The following is a 22,846-nucleotide window of genomic DNA, read 5'->3' on the forward strand; positions in this document are numbered from 1 at the left end:
CAGCAGGCTTCTACAACTCCTGTAAGTAGACTAACAACCTGTAACCATACAGCAGGCTTCTACAACTCCTGTAAGTAGACTAACACCCTGTAACCACACAGCAGCCTTCTACAACTCCTGTAAGTAGACTAACACCCTGTAACCTTACAGCAGGCTTCTACAACTCCTGTAAGTAGACTAACATCCTGTAACCTTACAACAGGCTTCTACAACTCCTGTAAGTAGACTAACAACCTGTAACCACAGACTTCTACAACTCCTGTAAGTAGACTAACACCCTGTAACCATACAGCAGGCTTCTACAACTCCTGTAAGTAGACTAACACCCTGTAACCATACAGCAGGCTTCTACAACTCCTGTAAGTAGACTAACAACCTGTAACCATACAGCAGGCTTCTACAACTCCTGTAAGTAGACAAGCCAACCTGTAACTTTACGGCAGGCTTCTACAACTCCTGTAAGTAGACAAGCCAACCTGTAACCATACAGCAGGCTTCTACAACTCCTGTAAGTAGACTAACAACCTGTAACCATACAGCAGACTTCTACAACTCCTGTAAGTAGACTAACAACCTGTAACCATACAGCAGACTTCTACAACTCCTGTAAGTAGACTAACAACCTGTAACAACAGGCTTCTACAACTCCTGTAAGTAGACTAACAACCTGTAACCATACAGCAGGCTTCTACAACTCCTGTAAGTAGACTAACAACCTGTAACCATACAGCAGGCTTCTACAACTCCTGTAAGTAGACTAACACCCTGTAACCATACAGCAGGCTTCTACAACTCCTGTAAGTAGACTAACACCCTGTAACCATACAGCAGGCTTCTACAACTCCTGTAAGTATAGACTAACACCCTGTAACCATACAGCAGGCTTCTACAACTCCTGTAAGTAGACTAACAACCTGTAACCATACAGCAGGCTTCTACAACTCCTGTAAGTAGACTAACAACCTGTAACCACACAGCAGCCTTCTACAACTCCTGTAAGTAGACTAACACCCTGTAACCATACAGCAGGCTTCTACAACTTCTGTAAGTAGACTAACGACCTGTAACCACAGACTTCTACCACTCCTGTAAGTAGACTAACAACCTGTAACCATACAGCAGGCTTCTACAACTTCTGTAAGTAGACTAACGACCTGTAACCACAGACTTCTACCACTCCTGTAAGTAGACTAACAACCTGTAACCACAGACTTCTACAACTCCTGTAAGTAGACTAACAACCCGTAACCATACAGCAGGCTTCTACAGCTCCTGTAAGTAGACTAACAACCTGTAACCTTACAGCAGGCTTCTACAACTCCTGTAAGTAGACTAACATCCTGTAACCATACAGCAGGCTTCTACAACTCCTGTAAGTAGACTAACAACCTGTAACCTTACAACAGGCTTCTACAACTCCTGTAAGTAGACTAACAACCCGTAACCATACAGCAGGCTTCTACAACTCCTGTAAGTAGATTAACACCCTGTAACCATACAGCAGGCTTCTACAACTCCTGTAAGTATAGACTAACACCCTGTAACCATACAGCAGACTTCTACAACTCCTGTAAGTAGACTAACACCCTGTAACCATACAGCAGGCTTCTACAACTCCTGTAAGTAGACTAACAACCTGTAACCATACAGCAGGCTTCTACAACTCCTGTAAGTAGACTAACAACCTGTAACCATACAGCAGACTTCTACAGCTCCTGTAAGTAGACTAACAACCTGTAACCATACAGCAGGCTTCTACAACTTCTGTAAGTAGACTAACACCCTGTAACCACAGACTTCTACAACTCCTGTAAGTAGACTAACAACCTGTAACCATACAGCAGACTTCTACAGCTCCTGTAAGTAGACTAACACCCTGTAACCATACAGCAGGCTTCTACAACTCCTGTAAGTAGACTAACACCCTGTAACCATACAGCAGGCTTCTACAACTCCTGTAAGTAGACTAACAACCTGTAACCACAGACTTCTACAACTCCTGTAAGTAGACTAACAACCTGTAACCATACAGCAGACTTCTACAACTCCTGTAAGTAGACTAACACCCTGTAACAACAGACTTCTACAACTCCTGTAAGTAGACTAACAACCTGTAACCACAGGCTTCTACAACTCCTGTAAGTAGACTAACAACCTGTAACCACAGACTTCTACAACTCCTGTAAGTAGACTAACAACCTGTAACCATACAGCAGACTTCTACAACTCCTGTAAGTAGACTAACACCCTGTAACCATACAGCAGACTTCTACAACTCCTGTAAGTAGACTAACAACCTGTAACCATACGACAGGCCTCTACAACTCCTGTAAGTAGACTAACACCCTGTAACCATACAGCAGGCTTCTACAGCTCCTGTAAGTAGACTAACAACCTGTAACCATACGACAGGCCTCTACAACTCCTGTAAGTAGACTAACACCCTGTAACCATACAGCAGGCTTCTACAGCTCCTGTAAGTAGACTAACAACCTGTTAAGTGTTGATAGGCCGTTAATTTGATAACAATAATAACGATAATCAGGACTTTTTCTCAATAATTGGGGATGGGGCGTTATTGTCTCATTTTGAGAAGAAAACTTAAGAATTGAGAACATTTTTGGGAATTAACTGCAAATTTTTGAAATTTGGCTTAAAGATGAAATAAATTTGGGAATAGTGTCCATCGTAGGCCACAAAAATTTGGAAAAAGCTCTGATAATCAACTGATATTTTAGAATATTGTAAGAGTTGATAACTTTGATATCTCTAGTCATTGAAGACAGAATACAATATGTCTTATTGCTCAGTTATATTCAAAAGGATGATATTTTCTCATAATAGCTGCACATTTAAACTTAGTCAATTTTATCCATGAAATAGTAAGCCAAGTATATATATTAAACTATTCTCGTTTCAGCATTTTCCCTGTCAGCATGGATGGATGAACGAGGACTTGATGTGAATGACACTTTTTCCTCGGCTCAGAGTGACGAATTGATACGTTACTTAAGATTGGACGATTACCTCTCCACAACTGAGCTCTGTAACTATGACAACATGAGGGAGGAAGTAGAAATGTATGGCTGGATTAATGGTGCGTCATATCTCTTAAACAAACAAAAGTTTAAATCGCCAATTAATCCATATTTTAAAAGCATTGGTAGCAAACGACTAGATATTCAAATGACTAAAAGTACTGACATGATAACAAAACTATAATTCAAACTTAAAATTGAAGAAACAGGGGCAAAATGTAAATGAAAATATAGATTTGTGTGGAGATTCAATCATACAAAAAGTACATGGACAACAAGACCAGGTACTCCAGTGGAGTAAGCTGCCGCTGCGACGAGGATATCTTGTACAGTATAAAAATCTCTGATATTGACATGTTTACATGTTTTGAATTCCCAACATGTCTAAATATAAATTCCTTAAATATCCTGTATGATAAGGAACCTCTAATTTAATACATGTAGATGGCTTATCATTAAAGAAATAAATTTTTGAAATTTATTTTCTAGATTGCAATAATTTCACTGCAAACAATATGTCGTACTTGGCCAACATCTCGGAGTCGGTGCCAGCTGTCTGTCAAGTTGTGGATGCCTGTAATGGCGTCGCCTGCTGCCTGTATGCAGACAAACTGAAGCGAAGTCTACAGGCAGTCATCACCCTGGATACATGTACCTTTACTCTGAAAGTCCAGCTGGAAAATCTCATTCAGGAATTAGACTTGCTCAACTACCAATGGGGTACGATATCAGATAATGACTGGCTAATTAATGTCGTTAGAATTACATTTAAAGAATGATCAACAAATCCTTATTCATATGGTTTGTTATATGCTCATGGACTGTTTACAAACAGTTGATCAACATACAATGATATGCATACTGTTATATTGAATGAAAAGCATTTAATAGATTTATAGGTTATAATAGTAATGTACCTGGCAATCATTGGTCATGGTACCCACAGATATAAATAGTCCTTGAATTGCAGCACTTGCCTGGAAAAGTCTTGGAATTCTTAGGTGTTGAAATAAACTAAAATAGACAACATTTTTCTAAAAATTTTACAAAAACAAATTTTCAGATGTCTGTGTTCGAGTCTTTATTGGGAGTTGTCATGTGCAACCAATTAAATGTGTTTATAACTGTATGATTGCAACATTGTTGATGTGGCAGGACACATGACTTTAAGACTTTACATTGTGTTATGTCTCTATCAAATTCTCACCAAATGTTGATCAGTGCTAATGAGAAATCCTTGAATTTTATGACAAAAAGCCCTGGACAAGTCTTTGAATTTGATGACTGAAGTCTGAATGAACCATGTGGTGGCAATGTATTTAATAAATTAAGTAACAGAAGAGAATTCACATGTGAAATAAAAAAATCCTGCAACTGCATGGTGTAACTGGTCATCCAGTATAACTTGTGTGTCCAGATATCTACCATCGTTTTCAACTGATGACTTCGAAACTTGCAATCATGTCATGTATTGTTGTGTGTTTTTATGAACAGCATTTTGGTTTAACAGTTTTCAAGGAGCTACTTACCTTTGTTTATTACAAAATTTTAATCTTGTACAGAGATCTCCTGAGTTTCATTTAAATCAATCTCAATGAAACTTGGTAGGATTTGTTCCAATGACATATTGTTTCGGTGGTGGGTTTAACTGATATATAAAATTGGTACTTTTGATAAAAAGGTATTACTACATTTGTATTTTACAGGAACACTTGCTGAGATTCAGCTGCATGGTGTCTTCATATTAAGGTGAGAATAAAATGATCTTGCAGTCAGTAAGGTCAAGGTCATTAAGGTCAAGGTGATTTAAGTGAAATCTTAACATTTGTTCATACAAATGTATACAATGATAAAGTGAGTTTTCATTAAACTATCACCCAAAGACATGATAGTAATCACTTGTCAACGTCAATAAACTTGTCAATAAATCATTCTTTTCCTTGCTGGTTCTAGCTACTCCGTGATCAGTATTCCAAGTCAGAAGAAGTTCTCTTTGGACGCTAACATCAAGCTTTGTTACGAACAGTCTAGTTGTAAATATGACTTTGAAGTGCTCCACAATACGTATATGGAATACGAAGTCTGTGATCCGACCATTCCACTCCCCTTTCAAGGTAGGATTTTGTATTATTGCTTATCTTGCCATCAAAATCTCATTTTTTTTCACAGGAGAAACTTTGTTGGTAAAACCACTATGTATTAGCAATTTAGTGAAAACCCACTACAACAAGAGGGATGGGTTTAGTGATTGACTTCTGTAGGTTCAGAGGGATGGGTTTAGTAATTGACTTCTGTAAGTTCAGAGGGATGGGTTTAGTGATTGACTTCTGTAAGTTCAGAGGGATGGGTTTAGTAGTTGACTTCTGTAAGTTCAGAGGGATGGGTTTAGTGATTGACTTCTGTAAGTTCAGAGGGATGGGTTTAGTGATTGACTTCTGTATGTTCACTTGTTGGCCAGGATGGAAGAGCACCAGGGTTCACCCCGATAAAATATGAGCGTGTTAACACCATGCCATCCAACCACCACCTTATAAGAGAAATCATAACTTACATAGATGGTTTTATATTTCAGGGATGACCTTTGACTTCTGGAGAAGAGATGAATGTGCCGCAGTATCAGGATCTGGAAGTTCGTATAGCTACATAAAAGTTTTATACACATTGAAATTTTAAGAATAACACAAGTTAGGCTGTAAATGTCAATCCCATACAAACTTAATACCGACATCCGCTGACTTGAAAGTTCCTTTAGTTTAGAGGCATTCAACATGAGGTCAATTGTGGTTACTAGTTATAGTCCAAGAATGGACAGGATGTTTTTATTTACTCTAATTCACATTATAGATTTGGTGCCATTGATCACTTAACGAATGTATTGTGTTCAAAGTGTTATCAGTATTAAAGAATGAAATCAAACTAAACCCCTCCAAATGTATGGTTTATGAGTTTGAAAGACATGCAGTTAATGAACCTGTCTTTGAACTTAACTAAATTTTTTGCAGAAGGGAAGAGTGTATAAATGTTGATAATGCATGTCTTCTAACTAGCTTCAGTTGGTGGGAACTTCCTTAACATTAGAAGGGGAAAGGTCATTAGTTTGGAGACAAAAGGTCATAAGTTCACAAGCAAAAGGTCATTGGTAGTTCAAGATCATAAGATCACTAATTTGAGACCTGATGTGAACAGCATAGAGAGGAAAAAGTCTGTAGATGGAGGCTTAACGTGGGTAGCTGATTTGTATTAACTTCTTTCTATACTCTATATATACATAAAAAAAATATGTAACTGCTCACCTATTACTTACCTTCTATACTCACAAGTGGAAGACTCAAAATAGAGAGTCAACAAATAGGATAAGGGGCTTGAGATTTCTATTTTAATCGCTCATCAGTTTCATAAGAAAATAGTAAGATATCACTGGGACATGGTATTACACTACACACTTCGGATAAATAAAAGTAAGATAAAAGGTAATTTTATGTAATTAAGTTATAATTGACTAAGATGTTTTTATCTCTTTAAAGCATTAAAGGTATATTAATAGGGTATTCACCATGTATCTACAGGTTGTTCAGGTAACCTGACAACATATGGCGCTGCTAACTGTAAGATGGCCGACTCCTGTACTGGCGTAGACTGCTGTATGAGTATGAACTTCATCCCGGGGGCACGGCGAATCAGACTGACCTTCGAGGCCGACAAGTGTGCTGACACCCTCACCTACAGTCTGGAAAACAAAGCATGGACAAAAACACTTAGCGCTATCAATGGTAGGACTTGTTCTAAAATTTATGTTGTGTCAACAGCGCCATCAATGGTAGGACTTGTTCTAAAATTTATGTTGTGTCAACAGCGTCATCAATGGTAGGACTTGTTCTAAAATTTATGTTGTGTCAACAGCGTCATCAATGGTAGGACTTGTTCTAAAATTTATGTAGTGTCAATAATGCCATCGATGGTAGGACTTGTTCTAAAATTTATGTGGTATGAACAAAACTTTCATAAACATAGTAGACTAGGGTCTAATTGGTCTTGATTTAAGTCAAAATCTGCAGTGTATGAAAGCTTTTTAACGTTATACTCCCAAGGGTATTTTACTTACAGTAAAGTGAACAGGGGGCGAGATCTCCTTTTCGTTATCTTTCAGGGTTGTCATTTTTGGGCAGAAATTATATTAAGTTAGTAATGTATAGATTGAAATATAAAAGAATAAAATATGACATGAATAAATTTATCAATAAAAGTACTACATAGATACTTGCACAATTGCATGAATTTAAATTATGTTTTGTTGATGAAGGGAAAGTCTAGTTTTCTTAGTACCGTTTTGCATGTATTTCTGTATAATTTTACACACTGGCTGCTTTCTTGTAGGCGTGAAACAGACAGAGACAATCGGTGTAAAACCATCCTTCACTTTGAACTACACGGTCACTGAGATTGGGGCCAGTCAATTCAAGATCAGCCTCAGTTTGGAAGTGTGTGAATTGTATGGAGAAGTATGTGAAGGTCATGACATCATGACCAACACATTCCTCACCTATTCCACGTGTGGTTCTCCCAGTCGCCGTCGTCGCAGAAGAAGTGCCATTCAAAAACGGGATGCTCAGGAGTATGTCAATTATTAGGACCCAGTATACGATATTTATGTCCCTTAGCTAAAGTAATCTATCTGTCTGTCCTTCCGTCTACGTTTTCCTTTGGAAAGCAATCTTATTACCATGCTTTCCCCTATAGTAATCATGGTGTCTGTCCATGCATGAATAGATTATCGCAGGATCACAAAATGTCCTGGATACAATTGAGTTTCTGTGTTGCTGTAATAAAGCCATCTGACTATTGCAGTGACATAGAGACAAGAACTAAATGTTCCTTTGTTGTTCGGCAATAAACCCTACTATTTCTTGTCAAAAGAGTTTTTGTTGACTTCTGAACTTTTTTCAGGATAGATGCAGTAAGATACCATCTATAACCTTTGCATGTGTAGATAAATCTGGGAGCTAAAATTATGGAATATAATGAAATTAATTTCAGATTTTAAAATGATGTTGAAAATTACAAAGATTTTGTAACTTTTATTATTCCATTAGGATAGTAATTGGACAGCTAAGTTTCACATACTTTAAATTGAGATAACTTCAATGGCTTTTTCTTTCAGACTTGATGTCTCGGACTTGAGCGGAGGTCTTAAGATTCTGCGGGATAGAGGAGCATCAGAGGATGAATATGAAGCTTTCATAGAGCAAAATCTTGCTTATGTGGTAAGTATTACTGCTGTTTTAGAATGGAATCGTGTGGTAAAGTTGGTTATGTGCTTGAAAACCTGTGTTATCTTTGACAGGAAGTGTGTTATATTTTTGACAGGTGTGGCATGTGGTGTGCAGGAAGTCTAGCAAGTTGATATATGTTTGACAAGAAGTATGTTATGTGTTTGACAGAAGGTCTGTAATATGTTTGACAGGAAGTCTGTTACGTGTTTAACAGGAAGTGTGTAATATGTTTTACAGGAAGTTTGTTTTTGATAGGAATTATGCTATGTGTTGACAGAAAGTCGGTAATATGTTTGACAGGAAGTATATAATATGTTTAAAAGGAAGTCTGTTTTTGATAGGAAGTATGTTATGTGTTTGACAGGAAGTATGTTATGTGTTTGACAGAAAGTATGTAATGTGTTTGACAGGAGGTTTTCAGCTTTTGTCTGACAGAAAGTGTTAATATTTTGTCAAACAGGAAGTGTTCTGTTTTGTCTGACAGGAAGTGTTATGTTTTGTCTGACAGGAAGTGTTATGTTTCGTCTGACAAGAAGTGTTATGTTTCGTCTGACAGGAAGTGTTATGTTTTGTCTGACAGGAAGTGTTATGTTTTGTCTGACAGGAAGTGTTCTGTTTTGTCTGACAGGAAGTGTTATGTTTCTTCTAACAGGAAGTGTTCTGTTTTGTCAGACAGGAAGTGTTAATATTTTGTCAAACAGGAAGTGTTATGTTTTGTCAGACAGGAAGTGTTATGTTTTGTCTGACAGGAAGTGTTATGTTTCATCTGACAGGAAGTGTTTTGTTTTATCTGACCCGAAGTGTTATGTTTTATCTGACCCGAAGTGTTATGTTTTGTCTGACAGGAGGTGTTATATTTGTCTGACAGGAAGTTTTTTGATTTGTCTGACAGGAAGCCCAGGCGCTGAATAACCTTGTTGGAGCTGAAGTTGGTGATGGTGACAATAAGATTGGTATCAAATCTGCTATCAAAGCCCTGGGTACTGGTAACCCTCTCACCATAGCAACTACAGGAAGATTGGAGGGTGAAGTTACCATACAAGGAGGTAAGTAAGAGGGAAATCACCATAGTGACTACAGGAAGATTGGAGGGTGAAGTTACCATACAAGGAGGTAAGTAAGAGGGAAATCACCAAAGCAACTACAGGAAGATTGGAGGGTGAAGTTACCATACAAGGAGGTAAGTAAGAGGGAAATCACCATAGCAACTACAGGAAGATTGGAAGGTGAAGTTACCATACAAGGAGGTAAGTAAGAGGGAAATCGCCATAGCGACTACAGGAAGATTGGAGGATGAAGTTACCATACAAGGAGGTAAGTAAGAGGGAAATCACCATAGCAACTACAGGAAGATTGGAGGATGAAGTTACCATACAAGGAGGTAAGTAAGAGGGAAATCACCATAGTAAAAACAGGAAGATTGGAGGGTGAAGTTACCATACAAGGAGGTAAGTAAGAGGGAAATCACCATAGTAAAAACAGGAAGATTGGAGGGTGAAGTTACCATACAAGGAGGTAAGTAAGAGGGAAATCACTATAGCAACAACAGGAAGATTGGAAGGTGAAGTTACCATACAAGGAGGTAAGTAAGAAGGAAATCACCATAGGGACTACAGGAAGATTGGAGGGTGAAGTTACCATACAAGGAGGTAAGTAAGAGGGAAATCACCATAGTAAAAACAGGAAGATTGGAGGGTGAAGTTACCATACAAGGAGGTAAGTAAGAGGGAAATCACCATAGTAAAAACAGGAAGATTGGAGGGTGAAGTTACCATACAAGGAGGTAAGTAAGAGGGAAATCACTATAGCAACAACAGGAAGATTGGAAGGTGAAGTTACCATACAAGGAGGTAAGTAAGAAGGAAATCACCATAGGGACTACAGGAAGATTGGAGGGTGAAGTTACCATACAAGGAGGTAAGTAAGAGGGAAATCACCATAGCAATTACAGGAAGATTGGAGGGTGAAGTTACTATGCAATGAGGTTGGTAAAAGGGGTAACCATAGCCACTAAAGGAAGATTGGCAATGCTCAAATACCCACTATTTGTCGAATTGCTTGCTGGGTTCCAACTGTGTCCTTATAATTATAGTGAATTTCTTTGCAAATAAACCTTGGATTACTTGAACTGATAAATTCCTTGAATACATTGCATTCTACTAATTCATATTTATTTCATAACATATTCATATTGTTTATTATTGATTTATTATCTTATTTATTCATCAAACATGTCACCCAATAAATTGCTTTACCTGTGGCACAAAGTGTGATAATATCTCAAATTACTTTTTTTAGGAGATGCTATCACAGGAATGCTGGGAAAAGTGAACGATATTGCTGGCCATGCAGAACAAGCATTTGTGGCAGGTCAGGGACTTTCACAGGAAGGTGTGCGGATGCTTGGTCGTAAGCTTGCCTGTATGACCATCGGGGATTTAGAAGCTATGCTGGATACCCAGAACGTGGACCCATTTGAAGTTGCTCAGCTGATGAAAGATTTACATGACTTGGGGAAGGCTCTGGTTTGTATCAAACATCAAACACTTTCAAGAGTTTTCATTTTGTGTGAGATATTATGGAATATGTCTGAGAAGTTGTTATTTTTCTGTGCCTTGTTGAAGCTTTGAGACAAGGTTTACATGATTTCACATAAAATGAAAGCAAATTTAAGATACAGTACTTTCATCATTTTGACAAATTTCAAATTAAAATGTGAAGGAAAAAACAACTGTATGCAGCCATTTTTTGTGCTTTTTTCAATTCCAGACATATTGTCCTCATTTCAGAAAAGATTTTTAACTTGTGCAGCCAATAAAAAAACATTCCAGATTATGTTACACTTGTGACATATACAAATATATCACATGGGCAAATTCACTGGATAACAGGCCAATATTAATAGATGCGCTCTGTAACTCTGGAATTTTGCATAATTCAGAAATATCCTGTCAAATTGATGTTAAATTCATTGAAAACCTTTGGTTGTAGCCTATGATGAAAGACATTTTTACAAAAAAAAGAAAAGAAAAAGAAAAATTAGTTTCATGTTACACTTATTGTAATACATTTGTTTCAGGAATGATGGACAGGTAACATAATGATAATTTGGAGTTTTCTATACCACAATATCACAGCAACATAGCTGTCTCAAACCGGATCACATCTAATAAATCTTTTTTTTTCATATTTTTTCATTGCGAAATGCACTAATAAAAATTTCTTTTGAATTTGATTGATTTCTTTTAATATGCATTTTTACAAATGAAGATAATTTTCTTGAGATTTAGATAAATGTCAACCTTACTTTCAAATTGGTTTCTAATTGTACAAGCATAGATTCTGTTTGCAATAGAAATGTTATTAGACCAAGTGTTCTGAATTCATTGAGAAGTTACTCACTGACCTAGATTATTTTGTTTCCAGTATTCCGACTTCATCGAAAAGTTACTCACTGATTCTGATGGTATATTCAAATCATTTGACGTGACATTAAAAGGAGATTTCAGCTTTCCAAGACAAACTATTGAACTATTCCACTTTTCCAAGTTCTTCCTTGTGGGAGGACTGGTGCCGATGACATTTGGTAAGTGAATAAAGTCTGTGGGTGAAAACCTGTAGAAGTCAAACTGTATATGAATATAAATCTTAACATTTAATATCTGTATCATTATAGTGTTATTGGAGGGATAATCTGACTCATTATTCAAGGACATAATCAGCTGAATTCTCCTGATACACAGAATTGTAAAAACCAAACCTACTGATAGTATTAATTTTAATTATCTGAAAAGATACCCGTTGTTTTATTAATGGTGAAGTTTGTATTTAGTATGTTTAGCGAGCTAAAATCGCAAGTACAATGTATAAGACATGTGAGAATCTTGGATGTGAATAATGATCTATATATCACACATATTCTTGTATTAATAATTTCCGTATCTGCACTTATCAGCGCACCACCACCTTTTTCAGGAAAAGAGGATAATCTTAAGTCTTTAAATCAAATACTCAAGATTGTTTTTGCTACATAGAGATATGTTTTTTAAAAAAAGTTTTATTTTTACCACTCAATTTTCACACGGAAATTTTTCACCGTACATGGCTAAATGGAGCACACCTCTTCTGTGTTTTTGTAAGAGCATAGTGTGCTTATTAGGTCAGGTACGGTACTTGTTAGATAACTCTGAGAATGTGATCAGCTTTCGATAAGAAATAATAATTCATTTTATTGAAAACAGTTTTATAATTGTTCAAATCAACAGAAATTATATTTTGAAATATGAGTTAAAATAGATAAAGACGAAGGTCACATGCATGATATAGACAAGAAGAGGTCACAAACATCAAATATATAATCGAGAAGTCAAAGACATATATAGAAGTGAGGTTTTGTTGTCAGGTTTTGGTGCTGGCGGTTACTACGGGATGAAGTTTGAGGTTGGGGCCAAAGTGATGGACATGGCAGCTGTATGTGGGGTGGAGCCGTATGGAGGTCTGACCATCTGGGGCGAGCTAGGTATTGGGTTTGGCCTGTATGGTAAGCTCCGTCTGAATGGACATCTCATGGACTTGGGATTCCCAACTACAGCAGAAATTGGTTTCAAGAAATTCCCGATAGATGTTAAGTAAGTGTTCTGTCTTATACTCCATGTCTTTGGGACTGTCATATTTGAAGTCCTCTGTATTACTTTTGTTTCAACTAGTGGATCATTTATTTTTCAAATTTAATTATCTTGTTTATTGCTGATACAGAAGAATATTGATTACCTTTTTTATCAGTGAAAAATCGAAAATTATCCATTCTATAAAGGTGATATTTTTCACTAGCAAAAAACATCACTTTTTCTGATTTGACCAATCAAAACACTGCTGACAAATGAAGATTGGAAAAATTAAAACCTGACATGGTATATTTTGTTATAAATGATAAACAGAGTATCTAATAGTATTTTCAGTAATATAAAATATATTTCACTCTTACGGCTGATATTTTGATATTTTTCATGAGTGCGCAATCCTTTATTTGAAACAGCATTCTTTAACTTTGATGTCTTGTGTACAAATATTGTTTAACTTTGTAATGCGAGATTGATGTACTTTCAGTCAGTTAAAAGATAAAATTGCACCTTTAAACTTTTTATGCTATTGTCGACAATTACTTTGTATATAAGTGCTATTTTGCCTGACGGATTGTAAGTATATCTACTCTTAGTTAATTGAAGGTTTGCACCTGATACTGTTTAGCTATTGTCAACAATTACTTTGTATATAAGTGCTATTTTGCCTGACGGATTGTAAGTATATCTACTCTTAGTTAATTGAAGGTTTGCACCTGATACTGTTTAGCTATTGTCAACAATTATTTTGTATATAACTGCTATTTTGCCAGATTGAGTATGTATCTTCGGCTGACCCCGATCACCCTAAACCTGTACGCATTGGTGACACTGGAGATAGATCTTGCATTCACTACAATAACTAAGACACTGTATAAGACAAAGCTGTTCACTTATTCCACCCCGACAATCCGCAAGAAACTTATTGACAATACCAAGGAAGACCCTGATGATTCTCCGCCACAGATCAAGAGTTTTACTGACGATGGCAGTGGGGTAGGTGTCTCCTTTCGTCTGTAATTCAGTGACATTAATCCATTGTGGATTTGTCACAGGAAGCAACATCGGGAGGCAAATTTGTTACATTAAATGAAAATAGGAGAGAAATTTGTATGATTATGTAAATGAAAATGGGAGAGAAATTAGTTAAGGTGATCGAAAATGAAAGATAAGTTTGTCGCTATAGTGAAAATGACAAATATCATAATAATTAAGTGACAATGGAAAAGAAATTTGTCAATTTACTGCGATCAAAGACCAGCAACAAAATTTTGATAAGCACTAACGAGAGAGAAATGCCATGAGTTCCCCACGGTTGATAAAAAGACAGTACAACAGAAGTGAGAATGTTTCTTTATCAAGAGTTACCATTATAGATGTAAATTAAATATGGGTTAGCGACAACATGAAAAAAACTTTTAAATTAAATTAAATTAAATATTATCTGCCTTTGGTTTTCTATTACCTCCATTGTAATGAAGGAATTTTATTATTCAAAGGAATTATTTTTCTTATTAAAGTTTTGTATATAATGTTTATTTGTCATAATAATGTTAAACAATCCTTTTTGCTACAATGCTTTATTTGTAACTTTCAGGCAAACCCAGACACCAGTTATTGTTCAGTTCATCAGTTGCCTGGTAGAGACTATACACAACCAATGGTGGAGATCTCCCTCCAGGCTGCAGACGACAAGAGTGAAGTCACCATGACACTGGATGTGGGTACAGTAGCTGGAGCGAAAGATGTGATGGAAGGCAAGCTTCTCGGAGGACCCCTAGTACAGATTGATGAGGTGTGTTCTTCTTGGTCTTCCTGATAAGGAGGAACTATGTGTATGATAAGTGATGATTTGACAATGAAGATATTTGCCCCTGCCATGAAATGGGGGGCATATAGTGTTAACCATGTCTGTCACATCCCATCCTGTCGCGATGCAATGTAGCTAGCTAATCTCAGGAACTGCTGAGTTTTTGGAGTGCAAAGTGGCAGCGGGGGCATTTATGTCTTACAGACACTTTCAAGTTGTTGATTTTGTTGTTGTTGTTGTTGTTGGGGGGGGGGGGGGGGGGGGGGTTGTTGTTGTTGTTAATTTGGCCCATGTTGTCACTTGAAGTCCCATCCCATTCTGAATCAATGAAGATCTCTATAGATTTGGTTTATATTTACACATCATCATGTTCTGGTGTCATCGCTCAAGGTTAAAGGGTAAAAGGTCACATTTGACCACTGTTACATTGAAATGTGCTAGCTACACCTTGGGTTCCTAATTGCTCTGTAGTATCATACTATTAAGGAGTCAAAGGTCACATTTGACCTCTTTTACAATGAAAAAGTTGTGTACAAGATATCTCATTAAGAGATTGTCAGAAGAATATATGCACGTAAAGAATGTATACAAGTCCTTAATTTTCACCTTGAACTTATTTTGTATTTGTAGCGATTGTATCCATCTGGTCTGCCATTAAATTTCACTGTGACTGTCGCTAACGATGCTGGTAGAGCCATCAAAGCCGTGTGCTGGATTCCAACATATGATGTAAATATCCCAGGCGGACAGTTCCGGGCAGCATTCTTATCCAGTAGCAACCCTGATGAGTTGAAAGCCTCTGTAGTGGTATTTGATGACTCTGTGATTCAGTCAGCAGCAGTTTCCATTGGATACGGACGTGAGGTTTATGGTGACCAAGTACTGATGTGGGAGACTGTGAACCTATACAAGAGATTCCATGATGTAGATATAAGTACGTCGGACCTTCCTCAATAAAGTACATTTAGTTATCATTAGTCCAAAAAGCCCAATAAGGAAGAATGTTTCTTTCTGCTTACTGGGTAAAAATACTGGGGAGTCAAAAAATTTCTCATCAAAAACTACCTACACAACTGGTTGAGTAAAAATACTGAGGAGTCAAAAAATTTCTCATCAAAAACTACCTACACAACTGGTTGAGTAAAAATACTGCTGAATCAAAAAAATTCTCATAACAAGCTACTTACCCAACCCGCTGAGTAAAAATACTGCATAGTTAATAAAAATTCTCATAACAAACTACTTGCCCCACCCGCTGAGTAAAAATACTGCATAGGTAATAAAAATTCTCATTAAAGACTAATTACCCAACAGGCTGAGTAAAAATACTGCAGAGTCAAAAAAATTCTCATCAAAACTACTTACCGAACCAGCTGAGTAAAAATACTGTAGAGTCAAAAAATTCTCAAAAAACTGAGAGCATTCTTTCAAGAACATTTGGTTTTCTAAATGAACCATGTGCCGTTAAAATCCTTCTTATTTGATTGGGTTTATCTAACAACATACGAAAGATAATTTCTATATCTGTGATACAGTTAAACAAGTCTGAAACTTCTATTTGAAATTGTTAACAAAATCAATACAACATTTTGAACTGTCTGAAAGCTGTCGGTCTGTATGTTTACTATAGCTATATTTTTCACTTAAAACTATATACGTGAGTATACCAACATAAACTTATACACATTTCATTTATTTTGTTGGTTTGATATTAATTCGTTTAATTCCCCATTCCAGTGTTGAGGATCTGTTAATAACATAATAATTATTCTCCCAGTATCTCCTTGATTTACTGTCAATATAATATCTTTGTAGGCAACGATCCACTCAACATCAAGGTGCGAGGTTTGTTCAATAGTGGACTGTTTGGACGCCTGATTGGTCCTGTGTTTATGGAACTGTCACAGGTCAACACAGCTGGAGACTGCATGCGACAGTGTGCCAACTTCCCAGACACAAAATGTCTGAGTATTAACTATGACTTCGGCACGAGTGGCCACTGTGAACTGTTGGAGGCTATAGAAGGCCACAACCACTTCATATCACAGGTGAGTTTTATGGGGCTCACATTTTGCTATTGTCTTCCTCATAACGAGTTAACCAGTTACATGTATTAGCTCACCTGGTCCGAAGGTCATAATGGATGGATGGATTTTGTCCAAATTAAGTCATGAGTATACTTGAGGGAAGGGAAACAAATTCTGCAGGAGAGGCAGAGCTCACAAGGGAAGTAAAGATAATTTCTTTAAGTGTTTTGTTTTGTTGTTTTTTTTTCCCCATGGTAGTCACTGAAATATCCAGGTCCCCCTTGGGCCTTTTGAAATATTTATGCAATACTGCCTTGTCAGTTTTCAGCAATAATCTGATAAACATGCCAAGACAATTGTGTGTACATATTTAATTAAATTATAAATATTTACAAACATCAAATGTAATTCATTGCACGTGATTATTTGTGGTATAAAAAATGTTCTTGCTAATTATGATGATTGATATGAAATCCATTCTCTGACCCATCTCTGTTATAAACTAAGACCCATGATTTAGTTTATGACCTTTTACCTGTTTTAGTCTGTGACCTCTGATCTGTGAACCATTTTTAGTCTATGAACTCTGACCTGTGTTTCAGTCTATAAATTCTGAATTGTGTTTCAGTCAGTGAACTCTGACCTGTGTTATAAACTCTGACCCATGTTATAAACTTTGACCCTTGTTTCAGTCTATAAATTCTGAATTGTGTTTCAGTCAGTGAACTCTGACCATTGTTATAAACTTTGACCCTTGTTTCAGTCTGGACTGTACCAATACTACGAGAGACTAGGTATCGGACTTGCTGTTGAGTTTTCCTACAGTGGCCTTTCCCTGATTCACAACATGACGGTGTTCTTCAACCTTCGCCTCGTCAATGTGTTGGAGTACATCAACATAATATCAACTGATGCTATCATATCAGACTTTACGCCTCCAGAACCAGGTAAAGTACCATGCCCACAATCAAGACTTATGTGAGTCAAAATCTCATAATGAATATTGATATTCAAAGATACTACACTGCCGACAGTATATATGTGATCAACAGTGTATGAAAATGTAGTAAGACCAACAAATACAAAAAAAAAAAAAAAAAATAATGACATCCTTAAATGATCACATTAAAAAACTTAAATTTACATCACCAAATAAAGAGGTTGTAGGGATAGAATTTCCTCAATTATTATTTTGGGTTTCATTATAAACTTCAAATGTAAAAAGAGAAACTCACACTTTTAGAGGGAATTATATTGAAAATATTCAAGATGGAGTACATCTAGATAAAGATAGTTGGGTTTCAAGGGATTATTCACACATTTTCTATTGTTAGGCCTTATCATGAATGCCAAGGATGACCGGCTGGAGTATACAACATGTTCTCTCCAGATACCAGAGGACCGACCTGATTGGCAACCTCGCTGTGTCGGGATGTCTGACAGAGTCAAAAACCATAGGTGAGATAAATTAGACACAATAAATTGTGTCCTATTCATACAGAAAAATGGTATATAAACCAGGTGTACTCCAATCTGTTGTTAAAAAAAAGAAACAGCTCCATTTCTGTAGATGACCATAAAGTGTGCCTGAAACGTTTTATTGTACGTTGTATTTAAAAAAATTGTAAACAAAAACAAATAAGGAAGGACTAAGATGAGCTCATGCCATACCTTTGCTTCCAGCCTCTATACGTCAATTTGGCATCCATACGTCAACAATTTATAAAAATAACTTCTTCTTGACCAGAGTAAAATGTTAGGCATTAAAGCTAATTTGACAAGAAGTGTTGCTTGGTGATGGGGATTAAAAATTATACAAATGGTCAGGGCTGCCCTGTTTTGTTTCTTTTCACTGATGAATATTTTGTTGGAATTAAACAAGGAGTCAACTGACCAAAGATCAAGGTCACTGGGTCAAAGGTCAAGGTAAGTTTGGTCCAAATGGAAATGTTTTGCCATAATCACTGCAATTTTCAGGTGAGTGGTAAAGGTCCCTCTGGACCTTTTGTTGCTCTTCATCTTTTACAAATCTAGTCAAAGAAGTTTTGAAAGAGTTTATATTACAGTGTTACCTATGTCCGTCGCATCCGATCCTGTCCCCATGCAATATAATAGCTAATGTCAGGAACTGCTGATGTGATCCTCACCAAACTGTGTTTCAGAGTGTTCATCCTGCCTGTTTACGCACGTTTTACACTTACATATCTATTCTACAGGATAATCATTGACGGTCCAGGCTCTACGACAATTCTCAATGGAAATGATCCTGGAGATGAGACGCTGTATACTCGAGCCAATCGCTATATATCTGGTATGTCCTTAGTCGTGTTTCCTGCTAAAGGAATTACCCCAATAGGAAAGTCAAGAGGCAATTAAACTCTCCAAACTTCTTGAAAAATGTTTTTTTATTTAACCATGGATCCACCTGTTTACATAATATCTATGATTTGCTAAATTGTAGGTAGTCCTTAATAATTCAGTTGTACCAAGTTCATGATCAGAAGAGGTGTCTAAATTTGGAATCATATTTTTCTTCTTTCTAGTCAACATTCTTCCTATTATCTCCACTGCATTTCCAGATGATTTGGTTTTAGATATTTTGGTTTTGATTTTGAATAATAGTTTTGAATCAGAAACATGAAAACAGCAAAACATGTGTTGAAACTGATCTGTTATGAATTGATTGAATGTTGAAGCAAGAAACTCAGAGAAAGAACAATATGAGATCCACTATATATAAAAAAGATTATATGACCTATTTGTCGGGCACTAAGTCTTTACCTAGTACCAATCCCAACCATACCTATCGTTGTTTAATAGAACCGTTCATTGTCTTGTATTGCACACATACAATCTCACTTTGAGTTGGCCCTATGGTCTTATGGTAGGATAAACACCATATAGAAACTGAAAGTAGTACAATCTTGTTTTAAAACGATGTTGTTGTTTTGTTTCTAATCAACAGCCAACTGGAATGGTACCGATGACAAGGAGTCTGGTATCCTTGGTTACACAATCACCGTTGGACGGCAGGTGTGTGCGGACGAGATCCATCCCCACCATGACCCCCATAAACACCTGTTTGATGAATCACAGTGGACCCACAGTGCCATGATACATCCTATTCCGGCACCTTACGAGCAATTAGACGGTGAGAATCTAATCAAGGGAGACAATTCAAAGTAGACTGTTGTTAGATATGTTGTTATAACCCCTACATAGGAAAAAGGGGTACTTATTACATAACCGCTTAGTGCAGGAAAAAGGGGTACTTATTACATAACCACTTAGTGCAGGAAAAAGGGATACTTATTACATAACCACTTAGTGCAGGAAAAAGGGGTACTTATTACATAACCACTTAGTGCAGGAAAAAACGGGTACTTATTACATAACCGCTTAGTGCAGGAAAAAGGGGTACTTATTACATAACCACTTAGTGCAGGAAAAAGGGGTACTTATTACATAACCACTTAGTGCAGGAAAAAGGGGTACTTATTACATAACCACTTAGTGCAGTATCCTCTGCCTGTTCAAAACTTGTTTGGGGCCGCGTTGGCCGAGTTGTTAAGGTGTCCCGACACTTTATCACTAGCCCCCCACCTCTGGGTTGCGAGTTCCAAACCGACGTGGGGTAGTTGCCAGGTACTGACCGTAGGCTGGTGGTTTTTCTCTGGGTACTCCGGCTTTCCCCCACTCCAAACCTGGCACATCCTTAAATGACCCTGGCTGTTTATAGGACGTTAAATGAAACAAACCAATCAAAACTTGTGTATTTCATGTTTTATGAAACTAGTTCATCATTTTTAGCTCACCTGGTCCGAAGGACCAAGGTGAGCTTATGCCATACCGTGGCGTCCGGTGTCCGTCTGTCCGTCAACAATTGACTTATTTGACTTCTTCTTCATGACCGCTGATCAGAATTTGAACAAATTTGGTCAGAAGCATCCCTATGGGTAGGGGACTCAAAATTGTACAAATGATGGAGCTGGCCCCCTGGGGGCCTCTGGGGTGGGGCCAAAAGGGGTCAATTTGGAGCTATTGATATAAACGACTTCTTCTCTGAAACCAAGCAATGGCTATCGCTCATATTTGGCAGGTAGCATCACTATGGGGTGGGGATTCAAAATTGTACAAATGATGGGGCTGACCCCCCAGGGGTCTGAGGGGCGGGGCCAATGTGGTCAATTTGGCTATATTGATATAAACGACTTCTTCTCTGAAACCGAGCAATGGCTATCACTCATATTTGCCTGGTAGCATCATTATGGGGTGGGGATTCAAAATTGTACAAATGATGGGGCTGACCCCCCAGGGGCCTGAGGGGTGGGGCTAATGTGGTCAATTTGGCTATATTGATATAAACGACTTCTTCTCTGAAACCGAGCAATGGCTATCACTCATATTTGCCTGGTAGCATCGTTATGGGGTGGGGATTCAAAATTGTACAAATGATGGGGCTGACCCCCCAGGGGCCTGAGGGGTGGGGCCAAATGTGGTCAATCGGGCTATAATCATATGATTGACTTCTTCTCTGGAACCAAGCAATGGATATCTCATATTTTACTGGTAGCATCACCTTGGGGTAGGAATTTGAAATTGTACAAATGACGGGCCGACCCCCCTGGGGACTGAGGGGCGGGGCCAAAAGGGGTCAGTTTTGCAAAATTGATTTAAACAACTTATTCTCTGAAACTTAGCAATGGTTTGACTGGTAGCATCCTATTGGGGTAGGGATTCAAAATTGCATAAAGGAAGGAGCTGACCCCCAAGGGGTCAGAGGTCAGTGTCAAAAGGGGTCAATTGGTCTAAACAAGTTCTTCTCTGAAACTAAGCAATGGATATCACTCACATTTGTGTGGTAGCATCCCTATGAGGTCGCGCCAAAAGTCAACATCATTTCATGGATTAGTGCACTTTTTGGAATTTTCAGTATTAAAATAAAACCAATGTACATGTACCCATATAAAATGCTTATGATATATATTGACATAGCAATACCAGTGACAAATATACTTCAGCATCATTCTTGTTTCAAATCTCATGAAACCAGGTGAGCGGTACAGGCCCTATGGGCCTCTTGTTCTCACTGTAACATCACACTATCAAGTTCTACAACTGATCAGAATATGATGATCATTGGTCAAGGTCAGAGGTCAAAGACAGCCATGGACAATGAATATAGAGACATATTAATAAGAAAATTACCAGAATTATCATTAAAACTACTTAATTGATTTTTTTTACAGATGGAAAATATAACATAACCCTGCGTGATTTTTTTTACAGATGGAAAATATTACATAACCTTGCGTGTGCTGAACAAAGTTGATTATGGTGGACCATTAGTTACCACTGTCTGCCATACCACACCTTACACTGTGGACAACTCCCCTCCAATTATAATAGAGGTCTACAACATCACATACAATGAAGTCACCACACTGCTTACCACTATGCTGAACGCCTCGTAAGTCACAAATTCGTAGTTCAACAAAACAAATTTTAAAGCTATGATAGTTTATCAATATGCATATTTCAAGTGTAGATGTATTCTGATGTCAGTACTCTGCGCTAACTTATAATTTATTGCACCAAATAAATTTCTGTTGCAGTGCTCCATTTGCATTTTAATATATGTTATCATTTGGTTATATGGTAAAATGTGACTGCTTAATTAAAAGTAGATATTTACAGTATATCAAATACAGTGATCCTCTTTATCTGAAAGTCTGTGAGGTAATGAAAAATATTTCATGTAGAAATTTTACTGTCAGAACAGAATTTTTATTTTGAGTTTAAGCAGTGTTTGAGTTATTAAAGTTTGAGATAAATGATATTTACCTTCTCATCCCACTTCCTATGTTCTTATTGCACTTGAAGGTGAATTAAGGTAAATTATCCAGTTTTAATTACACTGACAATCTGTTAGCAGGATTTTAGTGAGAAATGTGTTGTTTTCTACAGGTACAACAGGATTTTAGTGAGAAATGTGTTGTTTTCTACAGGTACAACAGGATTTTAGTGAGAAATGTGTTGTTTTCTACAGGTTCAACAGGATTTTAGTGAGAAATGTGTTGTT

At 37.2% G+C, this 22,846-nt stretch overlaps 1 protein-coding gene across 1 annotated transcript in view; it reads left to right on the plus strand.

Moving 5' to 3' along the window:
• The window catches only part of LOC117314597, a 71,397-nt gene that overhangs the window by 33,713 nt on the left and 14,838 nt on the right, over window positions 1-22,846 (plus strand). The window contains exons 35-55 of the mRNA XM_033868663.1: window positions 2,921-3,097; window positions 3,528-3,758; window positions 4,745-4,787; window positions 4,992-5,152; window positions 5,611-5,667; window positions 6,605-6,808; window positions 7,413-7,650; window positions 8,197-8,299; window positions 9,201-9,354; window positions 10,607-10,833; window positions 11,735-11,894; window positions 12,711-12,936; window positions 13,701-13,923; window positions 14,525-14,722; window positions 15,368-15,671; window positions 16,553-16,785; window positions 17,528-17,711; window positions 18,099-18,222; window positions 18,981-19,075; window positions 19,730-19,915; window positions 22,054-22,234. Coding sequence (XP_033724554.1) covers window positions 2,921-3,097; window positions 3,528-3,758; window positions 4,745-4,787; window positions 4,992-5,152; window positions 5,611-5,667; window positions 6,605-6,808; window positions 7,413-7,650; window positions 8,197-8,299; window positions 9,201-9,354; window positions 10,607-10,833; window positions 11,735-11,894; window positions 12,711-12,936; window positions 13,701-13,923; window positions 14,525-14,722; window positions 15,368-15,671; window positions 16,553-16,785; window positions 17,528-17,711; window positions 18,099-18,222; window positions 18,981-19,075; window positions 19,730-19,915; window positions 22,054-22,234 — 3,709 coding nt within the window. The remainder of the gene's footprint in view (window positions 1-2,920; window positions 3,098-3,527; window positions 3,759-4,744; window positions 4,788-4,991; window positions 5,153-5,610; window positions 5,668-6,604; window positions 6,809-7,412; window positions 7,651-8,196; window positions 8,300-9,200; window positions 9,355-10,606; window positions 10,834-11,734; window positions 11,895-12,710; window positions 12,937-13,700; window positions 13,924-14,524; window positions 14,723-15,367; window positions 15,672-16,552; window positions 16,786-17,527; window positions 17,712-18,098; window positions 18,223-18,980; window positions 19,076-19,729; window positions 19,916-22,053; window positions 22,235-22,846) is intronic.

Source organism: Pecten maximus, chromosome 16 (genome assembly GCF_902652985.1).
Source record: "Pecten maximus chromosome 16, xPecMax1.1, whole genome shotgun sequence".
Lineage (NCBI taxonomy): Eukaryota > Metazoa > Mollusca > Bivalvia > Pectinida > Pectinidae > Pecten > Pecten maximus.